Source organism: Podarcis gaigeae, assembly GCF_964106915.1.
Source record: "Podarcis gaigeae genome assembly, chromosome: 15".
NCBI classification, from domain to species: Eukaryota; Metazoa; Chordata; class Lepidosauria; order Squamata; family Lacertidae; genus Podarcis; species Podarcis gaigeae.
The window spans coordinates 23,324,152-23,343,460 of record NC_139692.1 but is presented as its reverse complement, the minus strand read 5'-3'; the positions used below and the strand labels follow the sequence as shown (position 1 = coordinate 23,343,460).

Here is a 19,309-nt window from a genome sequence, read left to right as displayed (position 1 = left end):
TGCTCTCTGGACACGGTGGAGAAAAATGTACTCCCCGTTACCAAAAGCATTACTTTACACTCTGCATAAACAAATTGCACTCCGCGGTTACACGATCAATCAATCCAAATCTCTTTATTAAGGTCAATGAATGGCTGTTGTGGTTGGCGGCTGTCTCAAGGGACAATGGAGTGCGCTTTCGGGGGTGAAATCAAACCGCTGCATTAGCAGCACCGGAGTGACCTCCACAGGGTGCAAGCCTGGGCAGGGTGTATGGAGGTCTTGGACTGCCCAGATGACAAGACCTGCCTCTCGGCCTCACTGATGTAGTCCAAAGGAAAGCAGAGTGATAAGTTTGGCACCAGCCAGGAGTCGCCAATAAGAGGTGTACCATCAACCATCTTAGGGACTCCACTACAAATTTGCGTAGGGTTTACTCCTTAGCCTTTTCTTTTCTCAAAGATATCTCGCAAGGCAGTGGAGGGTTTAGGATCAGAGCTTTCCATCTTCTAGATGGGCTATCTTCCTAGGTTGATGAGCCCCATCTGCCCCCCACTGCCCTCTAGAGCATGGGCAGAAACCGCCTTCTTGGCAGTTGGTCAAGAGACTATTGGTCTTGTCCACTCAATCTGCCAGAGCCTGTCTTCGCATGCAGGGGAAATCCCTAACTCACTGAGGGTTAGAGACCCATTGGCTACCCTCATCTGGTTTAGCTGGCCAGTTGAAGCCATTTCCTGGGCTGTGGCCGCTGTTGCATGTTAGCAGCTTTTAGGAGCCACAGGTGAGAGCTGAGTGCAGGGTAGCGACCAAAGGTGGGCAAACTAACCCAGGAGCACAATGTGCCCCCCACCAGAGGGACTCCTCCTCCCCTGACTCAATGAACACTATTCAAAAATAAACTGTACAAATATATAAAGTAATTCCAAACAAAACAAAAGAACCGTAACAATAACATCACTACACTACATGTTACCATATTTCAGAAAAGGAGGTGCGGGGGGGGGGAACCCCCAGTAAGTTTGCTAAAATTAGTCTCTGGAGAGATTTTAAGTGCAGAAGCTTAATATTTAACCACCCTGAAAGAGGACGCATTAATTCCAGTCCTGCCCTCGCACCATTCATCCTCCCAGCAACCCTGTGGAGCTGGACACCCAGAGTCTTACAAATCTGGCTGCTAGTGTTTCCGACTTCTCACTTACCCTTCTTTAGGTACCAGAGTCAAGGCTCGTGGCCGTTCAAGCACAGAGGAATCCAACACCGTAAGTCTCAAGTCTCCATCTGGGTTCGCGACCTAGTGTGACACCACAAAGAGGAGAAATAAGGAGCATATCTGGCTGTCATCATGAGCAGCAGCAGCAGCACTATTCCTGTACAGACTGGTCAACATTATAGTCATTCCAAAGGCTTATAGCCAAGGATGTGGGCAGTGGGCAGTATTCAATGCACATGTTCCTTTAGCAAAGGATTTACGATTGCATGACAGAACTCACTCCAATCCTTCTTCCCCGCAACCTCAATCTGCTCCAGAAGGTTGCAGGTGTTGAAGATTCATTCCCTGTGTCTGCAGTCATGGGATTGCTGTCTATCACATGACTGTGTATGTTTACATTCCACAGTGTGGGAAGTGACAGAGACAGGATGTTTTGGTACTACTGTGTTTTGTGAAGTGGGAATATTGTCCTTTGTTCTCTCTCTTTGCTGTCTGATGAGAAAGAGGATGGAGCTAAGATCCAAGTGTATTATATGTAAATAAAAGTAGATTAGCCAAAATGCTGAGCTACTGAGCTTCTTATGCAAACTGCGAATACTCTGCAGATCCCTAAGTGTGCTGATGTCTCCAAGGCATCGGTCGCTGTGATGTTCGGGTTGGAGAAAGCTTTTGAAGCTTCCGAACGATTGACCAGGAGGGAGAGAACATGCCAGTCGGGCATGTGTCTCTGCCAGGGTCCTACACGAGAGTAAGAAGCTCCTAACCCGCCCCCCACTATCTATCATCTATCTATCTATCTATCTATCTATCTATCTATATTTAGGGAGCACATGTGCAAATATGAATCCTTGCATTGACAGAATGAGGTTTGGCCCTGCAGGTCAGAAGTTGCCCACTCATTTCACCAGCTTCATAAAGGAGGAAGATTGAGCTTTTCGTTGTTGTTGCTGAACAACTGGGAGCCAGGATCTCTTCCCAAATTGCTGCCAACAACCCAGAGATCTACTGGTAGATCCGAATCCCATCTCTGCCCACCCCAGCCTTGTACTCCCAACCTGACCAAAGCAGGAAGAAGAAGGTTATAATGCTGCCCTATGCCACTTGCTCTACTGAGATAGACAGATAGATAAACGCAAAGCAAAAGCCTGAACACACTCTGTAAAAGCACACCGAACAGCTTCCTGCCACTAACTTGGATTAATCTGTCTGTTGATTCAGCCTTCTGGTCACCTGTATACCAAGCCTTATTGGGGCAAATGGGTTGGTTACCAGGAAGCAGCTGGAGAGAGGTGGTGTGGGGGACTTTCAGCTCACAGATGTGCCAAGGCTGACAGAGGGAATGATGGCAAACTATTTCTGACATCCAGGCTGTGGGAAATGCTCCTCATGTGGCCAAAATGGCCCCACTCAAGAGCTTTTCAGGACAGCAACAAAATACATTCAGATACATGGCTCGCAGGAGAGAAAGGAGAACTTAATTTTCCCTTAGGATCAACTTATGCTCTGCCTATTCTGCCTTCTTGGGCCTGGTGTTCTCCAGATGTTTTGGACTACAACTCCAATCAGCCCTGCCAAGCATGGCCAATGGCCAGGCATGATAGGAAACAGAACCCTGTGGCTCTGTGCACAGATGCACCAAGTGGCGAGGACAGTGAAGGTTCTGCAGTGGCCCTGCCTGTCTTGGCTGGCCGCTAGCTCTCCTTGACAGGAAAAGCTATAAAAGCTTCAGGGTGGGACTCTGCCTGGACAGTGAAAGTCTTTACTGGCTCTTGGCTTAATTTATTTTTTGACCTCCTGGGTTTGACCCTCCCGTCTTCCACTGAGCTCCAAGAGGTGTTGCTGCTTTGGGCAAGAACACATCCAGGTTGCGCAGAGACGCATACCTCGATTTTTGGAATGCCAGCGTTCACCCAGTACAGCAGCTGGCTGATGGGTTCAAAGGCCAACGCTTCGACCGTCTCCAGACCGGTGCTGACGATGATCTCCTGTCCCGAGCTCCCATTAAGACACAGGCGCTGAAAATAAATAAGAACAAGGAATCTAAAGCATCAATGAGTTCAATTCCTGTACAAGCACAGAGAAAATCAAAGAGGGACTGGAGATATAGAAAACAAGCACATCCCTGAATCAAGCATTGGAAAAACTTTTCTTCCATCTGAAACACTTTCTGGGGAGCACATGCTGGCAGTAGGTGAGGCAAATTTGAGCGCAGCAGTGAGTGTAAATTGCACCTTTGTATCATAGCCTAGTTTCCACAGACACCCTTTTCTACTCAGGCAAGCAAAAAGCATCGTCTGGCTCAGCTGTGAGCGCTGCTAAGAATGACAGGGAACAAGGGCAGGGTCTTTTCGGTGCTGTCCCCTTCCCACCTTTAGAATTCTCTCCCCCAGGGAAATATGGACAGTCTTGCAATGGCTGGTTTTAATGTGCTTTGCTTGGAAAATGTTTCAGCTGCTGCTGGTTTGTAAAAAAAATTACTGACGTTTTTATGGGTTACAAAATGAAATAAAAAAATCTATAAACACACATATTTTGAAAACCAGGTCAAAAAACTATTTAAAGTCATTCATTAAAGTTTTTGGCTGGCTTGGATGTGTCGTTAAACTCTGATCCTGCCTCTTGCTTGCCTGGACGGAGGGACATGTGAATGTGTCTATAAAGTACCCTAGTGTGCAAAGGTGAAACTTATATCCATTGCCCCACCCACTTTTCCCTCTGGCCCCGCCCACCACTGGCATGTGGCCCCTGGAATGCTGCCAAGAAGGGAAAGTGGCCCCCAGAATGAAATAGGCTCCCTACGATATCTAACTCACTTTTAAGAGCGTTGGGTAGCTCCGTTGGTTAGAGCGTGGCACTGACAATACCAAGGTTGCAGGTTCGATTCCCGTAAGGGACAACTGCATATTCCTGTATTGCAGGGGGTTGGCAAGATGATCCTCAGGGTCTCTTCCAACTCTATATCCCTGCATGTATATCTTTGCCCACCATCTTTGATCCTTGACCAAAAGCGATAGCCTGTCCTAGGATGCCCTGTTCTCTAAAACAGCCCCCAACATTATGCCCTTGCTAACCCATATGGCTGCAACTCTCCCTGGGACTCCTAGACGGCGCCACCTTTCTTCAAAAACTTTCACCAAAGAAGCTCAGAAGGCAAAACTCACCTGGATAATGTCTAGCGTCACATCGGCCCAGTACAAACAGTTGCGGTCATAATCAAAGTCAAGCGCCACTGCCCCTCGCAACCCCGTCAGCGGCAGCTCTTCGCTGATCCCAGAGGAGAGGTCGTATCGGTGGATAGAGTACCGTGTGGTGTAGAGAATGAATTCATTCTCCTCTGCAGACGAAGCAGACAAGAGAACATTGGATGCAGCCTTTGGTCTCCACCTCCTCTGGCTAGAACAGTTGCTCTGCTTGGTGGTTCTAGTGGGGGGCGGGAACTGTCTCCTTCCCACTTACCTGCTAATGGACATGGTACAGATTCCCCTTCCAGCCGAGCCTCGACGTCCCCTCCTGAGCAAGTGTCTCCAGAGATCTTGCGGTAACTAACACAGAAAAGTGAAGGGTGTTAATGCTGCAGCAGGCTCTCCTTATGTTCTTATCTAAGCACACTGACTTGGCAGCCAGTCCCACTGAGACCCATAGGAAGAACAAACCCATTCCCTCTTAAACCCGTACCTTCTTCTGAATCCATTTGGAAAGAATGGCATCATGAAGGGAAAAGGTAAAGGTAAAGGACCCCTGGACGTTTAAGTACTATCAAAGGAAACTATGGGGTGCGGCACTCATCTTGCTTTCAGACCGAGGGAGCTAGCGTTTGTCCACAGACAGCTTTTCCAGGTCATGTGGCCGGCATGACTAAACCGCTTCTGGTGCAACGGAACACCGTGATGGAAACCAGAGTGCACAATAACACCGTTTACCTTCCCGCCACAGCGGTACCTATTTATCTACTTGCACTGCTGTACTTTCGAACTGCTAGGTTGGCAGGAGCTGGGACAGAGCAACGGGAGCTCACCCTGTCGCGGGGATTCAAACCGCCAACCTTCTGATCAGCAAGCCCAAGAGGCTCAGTGGTTTAGACCACAGCACCACCCACGTCCCTATCTTATCTTACATGAATACGTGACCCACCTTTCACATATAACCAACTATCCTGCTTACATTGAGGTGGGCGACCTGTGGCCCTCCTGTGGCCTTTTGAGGGAGAGCAGTATATAATGTCAATAATAATAATAATAATAATAATAATAATAATAATAATAATAATAATAATGGATAAATGCATGCCATCAAGGCAGTCACCTACCCTCTGGTCTTCTTGTAAGTTGAACCAATGGGACATGGCACAGGGGGAGAAGATGGTTTGCCAGCAAATTCAGGGTCTGGTACACAAACTTCTAATGACAAGTCTTCACTCAGCTTGAAGCCAAAGTCACTGAGCCAGGAAAAAGCAGAGGCGAGGGGCAAGGGGAGGAGAGGAGAAGGAAATGTGCCCTTCAAGTGTAGGTTTATATACATATGTATTTATATAACTACTTTTTTACAATTAGAAAAAAAGCTAAAGCACCAAATGTTCTGGAAATGCAGCTATTTAAACGAAGGCTCTTATTAGCAGAATTCAAATATCTCACAGTATGCCCTTTTTCACTGGAGGACCTGTGAACATGTTAATGCATCCCAGGAGGCCTTGCCAGCTGGCAGCAACACAGCCTGAGAGCCAGATGCTGAAAGAATTTATCTTTACGCCCCCTCCCACCTGCCCTTGCCAAAAATTAATTTCATTTGCTTCTCCATGATGGACTTTCTTTCTTTCTGATGCTAGCTCCACCACATTTTAATCAGAGTGTAGTAAAAAATGAATTAACCCGCAATTACACCTGCAAGAAAGTCCATATTTCAATGGGGAGAGAGAGAGAGAGAGAGAGAGAGAGAGAGAGAGCTCACAAGGACTGTGTAAAGTAAGTTAGGCCAGGCATGGGGAATCCACACCTGGCTCACCAGTTCTTCTCATCTGGCCCATTCTAGCCTGTTCAACTGACACGTGGGGACTTCAAACCATCTCAGTTCAGGTACACCAAGTAGTTCTCACTGAGAACTAGCCAGCAAAACTGAAACCCTACACAAAGCAGAACTGAATCCCATCTGGGGGTGCACATGGAGCTCAAGCCTGCTTTGTGTAGCATCTTCATCTCCCGGTGGGCCAATTTTGACGGCTGGACCACCCACCTGCCAATCACCTGGTTTTCAATATGACATCAGAAGACTGACAGTGGGTGATCCAACCCACCAGTAAAGTTGGCCCATGGGGTAGGAAGTATAAAGTTCTGGCCCAATATTACCCAGAGAACTTCATTGCTGAAGGAGAACATCAACCCAAGTCTTGTCAAGCTTGGTCCAACACTCTTTCCACCAGCTTACCTCTGTACACGTGCTCTAGAACAGGCAATCCCTAACAGTTCAGCAACAATAAATTTATTATAGAGGTTGGCCATGGGAGGATTGGCTTGTGTGGCAAAATACACATGCAGTCCACAGACCACTGCCAGGGAAACAAAATGGCCCCGGGGAATGCCAAAGCTGTTCACCTCCAAGTTACAGTAATAGTTATTTCCACAAGCTCCATTCACCTCAAGGGGTTTTCTTCTTCCAGTGAAGTTCTTCAAATATCAAAGTGGTTGTATGCTACCCAAGAGCTACTTGCTTTTTGCAATATGGGTCCACTGAGGCCCAAACCACTATCAAAATTTATCCAAGGTAACTGGCAGCTGTGTTAAAGAATTCCAGAATTTTTACTTTTATCTTGTGGCCAAGTCTGCCTCGAATTATATTGAATAATTCATTGGATATAATAAATTCCTCTCCAAAAAACAACACATGCACACTGAAATCTAGATCACCTTGACTTTTGTTTTATTGGATATAAAGTCACCTTGTGATTTTGAGGAAAGTTGTGTTGGTTGGTTTTTTAAAGCTGTTTTACAGCAATCCATCAGTGATATCTGAGGTTGTCATTTCCCTGTGTTGATGAATATTCATATACCCACAGCCTAGTGAGTTCTCCCCTTAATTTACTAAGTGACCATTAGTCAAGCCAATTCCTCGCAAGGCCTTCTTATATGGGAAGGTGGAATAATACTAATCTACCTCGCAGAGTATGTACCAAGGATGACAACATGACGATGTATGCAAGCCCCTCTACACATGCCAAAATGCTATATAAATGCTAAGGTATTAATAATCCCTTGTTCAGTTTGAGTGCTCAAGGCCAACTGATCAGTGGGAGTTATGCGCTCATAATTACACAAGGAACTGCAGCCAACATTCCCTCGGGAAGCTGCCTTCATTTGAAGGAAAAAGTGACAAGGCAATAATAATTGCTCGTCTCTATTTCTGGATGCTCCAACAATCTCAGCTAAAACCTCATTCGTGGTGGTGGGGGGGGAAAGGATACTCCCCACTGCGCTTTCCTATTTAGATTAGCCAGTCAAGCCAAAAGATACCCAGCGCTCAAATAAGCTGGGTCTGTTCAGTGAGCATTCATTCTGATTTGCTTGTGGGCAGATTATACGATGCTCCCTTCGCAATAAGTCACAGCCAAGCCCCCTTCCAAGATTATACAATAATTTGACAATTATACAATAATAATAATTTGGGGGGCACTGCAGAGAACTGCACAGATCTCCATGTGTTGCATTTCAGCTATATCTACTATTTTCCGTGCACATAACATGGGCTAATCGTTCAGCATGATTTAAGTTCGAGTTTTCCTTGAAGTTCCAGCATATGCAACAGAACTTGAACACCATTCTTTTGAAATGGTTCAGTATTTTCAGTGTTCCTAAATGTTTAGCCTTGGAGCTTAAGACGGCTGAAAAGGCCCCCTTTCATGCTGATTGGGTGGCTCTAGGAGGCTGAAGATAGGGACCCTTCAGCAGGAATAATAAGGATCCTGCAACCCCAGATCATTACACCACTGCTGAGGCTGTGCCAAGGAAGTGTTATCCAATGCTCTGCAGTGCATTTCCCTGTCAATTTCCATACAGCAAAATGCCTGATTTTTTATTTTATTTTTGGCAGGGGGTGGGGGGGAGAAGATTTGGAAGAGCTTCACATCAACTTTAAATGTACACCCTATGTGATTGAATCCCACCCAAAAACAGAAACAGCCTTTCAGAGAACTACCATCAGTGCCGGAGGGAGAGAGCAAGCTCCAGAGGGATTCCAGAGAGCGTCCCGGGATGGGGAGAGGCAGCCCATCTTCTGGGGAAGAGAATCAGCGCAGCACCAGTGGAGAAGGGGGGCAGATGGGGGAATCGGTGAGGCGGTCCCATGACTCCTTGCGGGGGACCAGCGGGGAGAGTAAGGGTCCTCCGCTGCCTACACCCTCCTTGCGCAGAAGGCTTCCACGCAGGGAGAGTAGGAGGAGACTAGGCGTCAAAGAGCTTCTTTGCTGGAAGAAGTTCAAGAAACGCCCAATGACGGATTCTGCCAGCGATTGAGACAGCCACGGGTGAGTGGCTGTCCGGACAGAAAAGGTTCACTCAGGCAACCCAGCCAGGTGTTGGCACCGGCTTACACACGAGCAACCCCTAGAACCATTACACAGCCACTGTGCCCTTCATTGCTGACAGTTACCATACTTTTCTGTGTATTTCTTTAAAAATTATTCTAAAAAGTGGGGGTCGTCTTATACATGGATAGTGCATAGGGTGGACGTTTGATTGGTTGCTGTCAGTGGCTATTGGGAGTGTTATTGGTTGCGGCGTCAGTGGCTGGTGTTGATTGGCTGACGCTGCAACAATTGGGTGGGCAATTGGCAGTTTCTGCCAGCGAGGGGACAGGCAAGAGGCAGATTTTTAGCAATCCCCCCACCAAAAGAGCTCAACAACTCTGTGCCATCTCCCCCCATTTGCTTAAATTTGAGTCCCCCAAAATAGGGGGGTCTTATACATGGCAGCATGTTATACATGGGAAAATACGGTAATCTGAGCTGTAGTCCACAGGGAACTTAACAAACTCACCATTCATAGTCCTCTCTGGTGCAAGAACAGTTGGAGACCATGACTGGGCGATCAAAGTCTTCCCCGTTGAAGCAAGTCGCATGGGGAGTTCGCCTTTTGAAGACCGTCTTGTGTCCAAGGAGACACTCGTTGCCTCTCTCATCAGAGGGGGACCACAATTTGTAATCGTTTTCAGTGCAAGGCACCCCTATGCAATAAACCAGCAACATTAGATGGGGGAGGAGGATAGCAAAGGGTTTGTGCGTCTAAACGTAAAGTGTGTTCATCATGTCATGGACTCAACATATCTGCTTTCAAAAAGGGGGGAGGCTGCAATATTTAAATACAAATTTCTCTTAACAAGCATTTTTAATGTGGGTTTGACTATCTGCTCATTTTTCCCCAATGCAATTTTTATTTTTTTGGTGTGTTTTTTTACCAACCTTTGCATTTTTATACACACTTTTTGCCCTAGTATATGCATTTTTTGTACACATAGCTTTGCTGGAGAACTACATTGCAAAAATAGGAAATGCAAAAGATTTCTCAGGATGGTTGTGTTTCTGCTGATGTGATGTTTCACAAGGTGTGAATTAGGCAGGTCCATCCTTAAATGCGAGCTGAATCAAATTTCTCCCCTGTACCTACCACGACAGACAGCAACAAACCTATTCCGCAGAACATTCCTTGGAGTGAGTCGCGTATCTTATTTATATTTCAAACCCATTTGGGCTGCCAAGAAGCTCCAATTAGAACACTTACAGTTTTAGAAGGCATCAGCTCTACATTTTAGTCAAGCTCGTTCTTCTGCCATGTTTAACTGCTTCTCCTGTTTCCAGATGTGATTGCATGCCAGTATTTTAAACACCCATAAAAGCAGGATTTCGGGACTGGAAATTTCTCCTGCCTCCCACTCCCCACAAATCTATGCCACCACATATGAAGCTGCCTTATACCATCTAGCTCAGTACAGCCTACACTGACTGGCAGCAGCTCTCTGAAGGATTTGAGACAGGGTTCTCTCCCAGTCCAACCTGGAGATGCCGGGGATTGAACTTGTCACATAGAATCATAGAGTTGGAACCCAAGGGTCATCTAGTCCAACCCACTGCAATACAGAAATCCTACCTACAGCTGTCCCTGGGTGGGCTCAAACCATCAACTTTCTGGTTAACAGCCAGATGCACTGACCAATTGTGCCACCTGAGGATCACTCTCAGTGAGCATGGTCAGTGGTCAGGCATGCTGGGATTTGTAGTCCAGCAGCCTCTGGAGGGCACCATGTTGGCTACCCCTCAATTAAGCAGTTTATAATTTTATTTACTTGCAAATTTATAATCTGTGCTTTCATATAAAAAAACAGGGCAAGGCCAAGTCTAATATATAATGATAAAAATCAACAAAAGATTTGTAAAAAAACATCAATAAATATTAATGAATACTGACTGAAAGAAAAATAATATTGTAGAGTCCTGTCTAAACAAAAGACTTCCGAAGTAAGGTGTACTTCCTAAATGAGTCACCTAAATATATGAATATCCAGTGAAGATTAAATTAAATTAATGAGGCTTTCGGCTGACTGACATCCAACACCTTTTTAAAATGTGTTTATTGCAGGGGGGGTTATTGTTTTTGTTTTTATTAGGTATTTTGTGTTTTCATATTGTGATTTTATATTGTAAACCACCCCAAGACCTGTGGGTATAGGGCAGAATAACAACAACAACAACAACAACAACAACAACAACAACAACAACAACTCAAACAGTCCTTTCCTCTCACCAAGGAGCCATGGGAGTTATAATTCTATGAGGGAGAATGCATAACAGAGATGTCTCAGTGCCAAAATGCAATTTCCAGAATACAGTCATGCCTTGGAAGTCGAACGGAATCCATTCCGGAAGTCCGTTCAACTTCCAAAACGTTCGGAAGCAAAAGCGCAGCTTCTGATTGGCTGCAGGAAGCTCCTGCAGCCAATTGGAAGTCAATCAGAAGCCACGGAAGGCTCATCGGATGTTCGGGTTCCAAAGAACATTCGAAAACTGGAACAGTCACTTCCAGGTTTGTGGCATCCGGGAGCCAAAACGTCCAAGTACCAAGGCATTCGAGATCCAAGGTACAACTGTACTTCTACAGAATATTTCTACGACACTTAAAATGTGCAATACTCAGACCCCCTCTGCAGAACTTTGAGGTAAACCGAACAGCAACTCCCTCACTCACCAAGCACATCCGTGGTGTTGATCTGCAGGATGAGCCAGCTGTGCCTATTCTCCTTGTAAGAGCCAAAGATGGTGAAGATGGTGCTTTTCTCCCCAGGCTCCGTCAGGAGGCCGTAAACAAAGACCGGCTTCTCCGAAAAGGTGAACACCTTCCAGGTCTCCCCTTCGTTTGTGCTGTACCTACACAGAGAGAATGGCAGGTCAAGGCTGTTCAATATTCACTTTTGCTCTACTCCCGTAATCAATACAAAGTAAAATCTAGACCGGTGTTTCCCAAACTTGGGCCTCCAGCTGCTTCCGGACTACAATTCCTATCATCCCTGACTTGCTAACTAGGGGTGATGGGAGTTGTAGTCCAAAAACAAGTTTGGGGAACACTGATCAGGACCTGTTGATCTCTTGAGCACATGCTCAACAGGGACAACCTCTTCCTGCCCAAAGGCTAAAAGAAGAAGCCCAGGGGTGGATCTCCACAGAGATGGCATTCCAGTCTCAGTGCCACCACTGAAAAGGCCCTTCCTCACATATATCCTTTTGAACCCCTGCCCAGGTACCCCTGTTACAATCAAAATCAGAGCTTGGACCAGCTGCTTTCAGTTTTTTAAAAAGAGGTTAAAGAGGCCCAAATATAGAACTTCTGTTTTGGTCTTCAATATCTTCCTGAAGCACAGCATGAGAAGTGTTGGTTTCCCACTTTTAACGTATGTAGATAACATAGAAAATTTTAGGCGCTTTGTGATGCTAGGTTGCCTCCAGTGCTAGCCCTACTCAGAGCAGACCCACAGAAATCAAGGGACACAAGTCATTTGAGTCCATTGATTGCAATGAGTCTAACTCTTGAGTAGAACTAGCATTGAAGGCAGCCCATTGTTCATAGCTACAAGAAAAGCAGCAATAGCTACAGGCATTGTGATGCAAATCTGAACAGCAAGTGGGATGGCTTGTTTGTTCTTGAGAGCAATCTGCTGCAAACGTTTTTTTGTACAAACTGTAGTAAAATTCCAGATTCTCTAGCTCACCACCGCCACCTCTAAAAGCTCAGTGCCGGGTGGAAGGGGGGAGAGGAATCACACCATTTCTCAATTCTTCAAGCTCTCCATTGGTAAAGCTTCAGTATAAGAAATCACAACAATCCTTCCCTATGTGGCCTAAAGGAATTCAAGTGGAGAGCTAATTATCGGCTATTCTACTGCTTTCTGTTAGCTCAGATTCAGCAGCCCATTTGCCCATGGAACTTACTTGAGCTGGTTTGTCTCTGTGCCCTGTGTTACCGCCATGAGGATCCCTCCATGGTCGCCCCATGAGTAATAATGGGGTCCGGACAGGACCTGAAGAAAGAAGCAAACAGGGGTGCATGAGTGGAAGAAGGCTGGAGGCTAGGGAGGGCGATATCAGCTTTTCAACACTGCAGTGTATCATCAGCCAAACATCACGGTTTGGTGATATACCGCAATGTAGCGTCTGCCCATTAGGTGAAATAGGAAGCCCTGAACACTTATTTTTTAGATGTCCTTTTTACAATGAGGCACGTAGAGATACCATCAACCCCCATCTGGTGAGGCTTGCTGACCTCCCAGACAAGCCTAAATTTTCTCCTCTTAGGTAAAAACCACAAGATGACCCGGATGGTTGCCAGATTCTGCGCACAGATTTGTGGAACAACCCCTGGAACAAATAGATCACTAGGAAAACAGCCGTAGCTGGCCTCCTGGGTGTCCCAGGGGCATGTTAGTTTAACCTTAGGTCCTTTTGTGTTCATGCGACGGTTTTAATTTTAATCTATGTTGTTATTGTATATTGTTTCAAATGTCTATTTCATTCTTGTGAAAGCAGTCTCAGTTGTGCTTCTTGAACTGGTCTTTGACTGTAATAAAAAATTATTACTATTACCGCGATATAGAAAAAACAAGATGCTTTGGACTCTGCCCATGAGCTGAGGCAGTTTCACCCAGGCACACTGTAAGGCATTATTAGTGGATTGTTTAATTTTTTATTTTTTAATACAAAATGCTTTGATATAGCGTAATCCTATGCACACGCCTATTTAAATTCTGTCACGCCTTACAACTGTCAGTGAATTGTTAAACACACTTTTCTGAGGCTTTGAGCTGCTTTGAGCAACTTGCCATGGAAAATCAGCACAAAACTGAACTGTGATGATAGTCTATTAGTCGCTCCCAAGCAATTTTTATATATGGTATATGCTATAAGGCCAGTGGCATAAAAAGTAAAATCCCCATTTGCTTTGATTGGGCTATTTATATGACTACAGTTGTACCTTGGTTGACGAACACCTCATGACTCGAACGTCTTGGTTCCCGAACGCCGCAAACCTGGAATTAAGTGTTCCAGTTTGTGAACGTTCTTTGGAACCCAAATGTCTGGCGTGGCTTCTGCAGCTTCCTGCAGACAATCGGAAGCCGTACCTTGGTTTCCAAACGTTTTGGAAGTCGAATCGACTTCCGGAGTGGATTCCGTTCAACTTCTGAGGTACCACTGTATTCAGATTTTAATTACACCTTATAATTAGTGATTTGTTAGTCAACTGTTATGCAGACTTTTCTGAAGAATGAGTCGCTTTGCCATGGAAAAAGCAACATACAACTGAACTGAGATGACAGTGCATTTGTTGCTCCCAAATAGTTTTCTCTATGATATACATTACAAGGCCAGAGACAGAAAAAAAATCCCTGCCTGCTGCTGCTGTTGTCCTAGCAGCCTTGGTGCTGCCAAACCAAACCCACACCACTCTCAGAAAGGAAAAGGAGGTGACTCCGTTCACAGCATTTAAACACTTTGCAGATGTTAGAATGCAGCCTTAGACTAACATCCGTCTGGAAGGCCTGCCACAAACCCCACTGCAGACCAGACCACCCAATCAGCCAAAAGCACTTGTAAAATTTGGGCCAAGCCCTACCCTGATGGAAGTTGGCCAAAACTCTTTGGCTGATCACACAGACATACTCTCTCCACACGCACACACCCCTTAAAAAGAGAGAGAATCTCATTGACTATGTTTTCAAAGGCTAACAGCCAAACATAACACATGACAGTAAACCAGCCAGACTTCTTTTTTCAAAAGCTGTGATTTTGAGAAGGAAAAAAATCCACACACATACACCCCAATTTGCTACAGATGCACAGCTCTCTTGCCATTAAATTCAAAAAGAGCTGTGCTTAATTTGCAAAATGAGAGGTGCAGGGATCCAAGTCATGGGCTCTAACCGGATTATTTCCTCCTAATCTGAGAGACATGGGAGAGCTGCTTGTAGTAACTCCGCAAGGAGAGAAAGGGCAGGGTACATGGTATGTGCTCAAGGAAACTCTTGTGGCTTCCTTCACATCAGCAGTGGGGTACCTTAGGCCTGGGTTCAAGTGTGACCCCCCCCCCAGACATCTCCATTTGGCCCCTTGGGACTCTCCTGAGGCCACATCTCCTCTCCCCAGAACACACCCCTCTCCCTTGCCCTGCTTTGCACCATTAGTATTCTTGCCTGGCTAGAACATGTCAGGGAATTCCATATAAAGGCTACCACTGTCTGCAGTGTTTGCTTAACAAAACTGGGAAGGGGGGAAGAGAGAGTCAGAGAGAGAAGGCTCCTATCCCCTGCTTGTAACAGTTTACAGAAGTGGCAACCCAACTGTGGCCTTTTTGCATAGGTAAAAAGGTAAGGGGACCCCTGACCATTAGGTCCAGTCGTGAGCGACTCTGGGGTTGTGGCGCTCATCTCGCTTTACTGGCCGAGGGAGCCGGCGTACAGCTTCCGGGTCATGTGGCCAGCATGACTGGCAAACCAGAGCAGCGCACGGAAACACCGTTTATCTTCCTGCCAGAGTGGTACCTATTTATCTACTTGCACTTTGACGTGCTTTCGAAATGCTAGGTTGGCAGGAGCAGGAACTGAGCAACGGGAGCTCACCCCGTCACAGGGATTCGAACTGCCAACCTTCCGATCAGCAAGTCCTAGGCTCTGTGGTTTAACCCACAGCACCACCCGCGTCCCTTTTTGCATAGGTAGAGGGAACCCAAACCAGCCTGACGTTCCCTAGATGTTTCGGACTACGACTCTCATCAGCAACAGCCTACATGGCCACGGTAGCTGGGCTTATTGGGAACTACGTTCCAAAACATCTGGAAGATCTAGGGCATCTATAAACAAGGCTTCCCAGATAAATGGACTGTTTTCTTCCAGAGTGCTTTTCCTTGCTACCCCAGGACCAGGGGAAGACCCCGCGCGGAGACTTGCAAAAACCTTACCTCTTTCCACCGGACCCCCGCGCTGCTAGAAATGTACACGTTCATTTTGCTCGCCATGTTCTTGCCCACAGATCCTACAAAAGCAAGTGTGTGAATCGTCAGGGTCTGGCTGCTTTTTAATTCATCGTTCCCCACTGAGGTGTGACCATGGCTGCTAAACAGCAAACAGTGTGTGAGAGGAGTTAGCTTGGCTTACAGGGAACAGCTCTCTCTTTGAAGCACACCATCAGTGCCCCAAGCCAGCTCAGGAACAACACATAGAAACATCCTTAGTCATCTTTGGAGATTCTGGAGGTTCACCAAAGCCTGAACCTGTGCACCTTCCATAAATTGGGCAATTCAAATTAGATTTAGAGGGTGAGGGATAGAGAAACACATCAGCTTAATCATTTTTACCGGTGTTCTACCTATAACAGAGTCTTCCTGGACCTGCTGGAGCCAGGGGAAATGGACTACAGATCAATACAAACCAACAAAGCCATACCTGTTGCGATGATCAGTCCCGGAGCTGATTCTTTGGAGAGGATGGGCATTCTGCGCAGTTGGAAGTTGAGTAGCTGGCTCAGCCGCTGGGCCAGGTGAAGAGAGCAGCCCTTGGAAAGCTAGCAGAGTTGAATCATACGAGTATTACTTGTTGTGCTTCCTCCCGGTGCAGGCAGCATGTGTGCCTGCCCTTGTTCCAAACAAATGCAACGCTGGAGGTCTGAAGTTTTCACCACCACCACCAGTACATATTCAAGCATGCTAAATGTGCACAGCTTCCGTTTCACGTTACAAAGCCAAATCACATAATGCCGTTTGTTTCTTTTGCACAACCCTTTTGCCTACGTGGGAGGGAAATACAGAGAAAGCAAACAAGAGCCCTTAAAGGCTAGGAATTCCTCCCCCCCCCCCTTTCTGGAGGCACAGGTGTACAGTGGTACCTCGGGTTACATACGCTTCAGGTTACATACGCTTCAGGTTACAGACTCCGCTAACCCAGAAATAGTGCTTCAGGTTAAGAACTTTGCTTCAGGATGAAAACAAAATCCTGCTCCGGCGGCCCGGCAGCAGCAGGAGGCCCCATTAGCTAAAGTGGTGCTTCAAGTTAAGAATAGTTTCAGGTTAAGTACAGACCTCCGGAACAAATTAAGTACTTAACCCGAGGTACCACTGTATAGGCTAGAGGCCATTTATTTCTCACTTTGTGGGTTTCTTTTATGCATACCTCGTCTCTCCCCAAAAAACTGTTTGATGCATCATACAAATTAAAAGATAGAAATAATCACAGCACAGAGTCAAGAACTACAGCCATGCAAGAGAAGCGGATCAAAACAGTGCTGGTAAAATCTAGCTTGCAATTTTTTTAAATATTTTTTAAGAAGATAAACTAAAATAGAAAACAGTCATAAAGCAACAAAATGTTGGTTGAGCCCCTCTCCACACCACCCACCCCAAACCTGGAAGCTGTGTAGATTGCATAAACAGAAAGAAACATGGGAAAGGTTTTTCACACTGAGGGTCATAGATAGTGATGTGAGGTGAGAATATTCTCCAGAGAATATTATTGAGAATGAGAATATTCTTGAGAATATTCTCTGCTAGAAAATTCTCCTGAGAATATTCCCCACAAACTGTAAATTCTAATGTAAGAACCAGTTTTACAACCCACACTTAAAATACCTAGTAAATAATAAGTCAAGTTTTGATATTGCCAGCGTAAGTAGTGAATAATGATTTATTTATTTTATCCAGATACATTACTGGGCATTGTGTCATTCACCATTGGCAGTTCTGAAATGCGAGCTACAGAAAACATTTATTTATTTTTTTAGTTTTAAAAATGCTATTCATTTAATTTGATGAACATTTGAATTCGCATGTATTTCAACTATATGTAATAGCCTTTATTCTATTTTGGTGTGACTTTATTCTTAGCAATTCTATACCCTTGACTTTTTTTAACAGAAAGTAGCTTTAATGCTTTGTACACTTAAAGTACCAAGGCCTAAACAATTATGTGTAACAGCATGTGAGATGGCCTCTGAACAAGTTTACTCATGAATAAACATGTATATTATCTAATTATATCATTTTCAATGCATTAAAATTATATCATTTTCAGTGCATTAAAATGAATGTTCTCTTATTTTAAATAAAAATTCTCTTAATATTCTCATTAATCGAGAATATTCTCCAAAAGATTATTCTCAAGAATTTAACATCATTAGTCATAGATAATTCATCCTTTCTTCCCAGGTGTGTATACACCAAGGATGGGGAAGCTGTAGCCCTCCAAATGTTGAAGGACCCTCTACCATCAGACCCAGCCAACACAGGCAATGGTCAGGGATGATGAATAGTCAAGCAACATTCAGCCATCCCTCAGTCCTGTAATAAACCTACTGGCTTGAAATATCACTTTCTGCCCCTGCCAAACTGGGTTCTAGTCCACATTATGCCACAACAGGTTAAACGGGGGCAGCAGAACTAATAATTGGATTTGCAAGAACAGACAGCTGGCCAAAGCATACAAGTCTTTGCAGTGAATGGGAGAGGGATACATTTCCCCACAATCCTCTGGTACATCAACTCACACTGCATACAAATACCAACAGGAGAAGCAGAGGTTGGCAGGGCAGTTGGGGGCAGTGGAGCTTTCCTGGCTCCCGAACAGTGCCCTCTCATTTCTGCTTAGGGAGAAAGCAAGAAGCAAGGCAGTGGGGAGCTCAGCAAGCGCAGGCAGAGTGGCAGAGTCAATCTGAGCCTCCTGCCACAGTCCCACATCTCCCTAGGTCCCACTGCCTTGCCCCTGTGGTAAGTTGCTGGGAAGGACGGTGTTCAGCAGCCCCACCCACGCTGCCTCGCTGGCCATCACTGTGTGGGGAATAGCAAGAGAAGTCTAAGGAGGACTTAGGGCCCTCGTATTTATGGGACCGCCTCTCCTGGTATGCCCCGCAGAGGACCTTAAGGTCCATGAATAATCATAGTTTAGAGGTCCTGGGCCCTAAGGAAGTCAGATTATCCTCCACCAGGGCCAGGGCCTTCTCAGTGATGGCTCTGACCTCGTGGAATGCTCTGTCCCATGAGACCAGGGCCCTGCAGGATTTAACTTCCTTCCGCAGGACCTGTAAGACAGAGGTATTCCACCTGGCTTTCAATTTGAACTTAGCCTGATCTTTTATTCCCCTTCCTTCCCTCCCCCTCCCCTTTTTATGAAGATTACCCGCTCTGGGATCCCACAGCTAATTCTCCCCTGGTCTCCTCACTGGCCAAATAGGACTAATTTAGCCAGCTAGCCCTGGTGATCATCTAATGTTTATCGGATGGATTTTCCCCCTAAACTGATTTTTGAATTGAATTTTGAATTTATTATTCACATTTTATACTGTATTTTATGCTGTTTTTTGTTGTAGCAATTAAGTGTTTTAAATTTGTTGTTAGCCGCCCTGAACCTAGTTTTCTGAACCGGGAAGGGCGGTGTATAAATTAAATATATTTATTTATTTATTATTAGAAGAAGCATTGCACTTCCCCCAGGAGCCTGGAATAGCCCATTCACAACCCAGCAGGTATATACATCACATGCATCTAGAAGCTTCAGCTGAGCCTAGTCAGGTAACAAGAACATAAACACCCAATCCAAAAGCCCTCAAAGAGG

The 19,309-nt window shown here is 45.6% G+C and overlaps 1 protein-coding gene across 1 annotated transcript in view; it reads right to left on the bottom strand.

The window, feature by feature from the left end:
• SORL1 (sortilin related receptor 1) overlaps positions 1-19,309 on the bottom strand; it is a 115,668-nt gene that overhangs the window by 51,720 nt on the left and 44,639 nt on the right. The window contains exons 10-19 of the mRNA XM_083713920.1: positions 16,154-16,271; positions 15,670-15,743; positions 12,651-12,739; positions 11,413-11,591; positions 9,211-9,397; positions 5,496-5,624; positions 4,646-4,731; positions 4,351-4,523; positions 3,073-3,204; positions 1,179-1,270 (exon numbers count right to left, since the gene is read on the bottom strand). Of these exons, the coding sequence (XP_083570046.1) occupies positions 1,179-1,270; positions 3,073-3,204; positions 4,351-4,523; positions 4,646-4,731; positions 5,496-5,624; positions 9,211-9,397; positions 11,413-11,591; positions 12,651-12,739; positions 15,670-15,743; positions 16,154-16,271 (1,259 nt within the window). The remainder of the gene's footprint in view (positions 1-1,178; positions 1,271-3,072; positions 3,205-4,350; positions 4,524-4,645; positions 4,732-5,495; positions 5,625-9,210; positions 9,398-11,412; positions 11,592-12,650; positions 12,740-15,669; positions 15,744-16,153; positions 16,272-19,309) is intronic.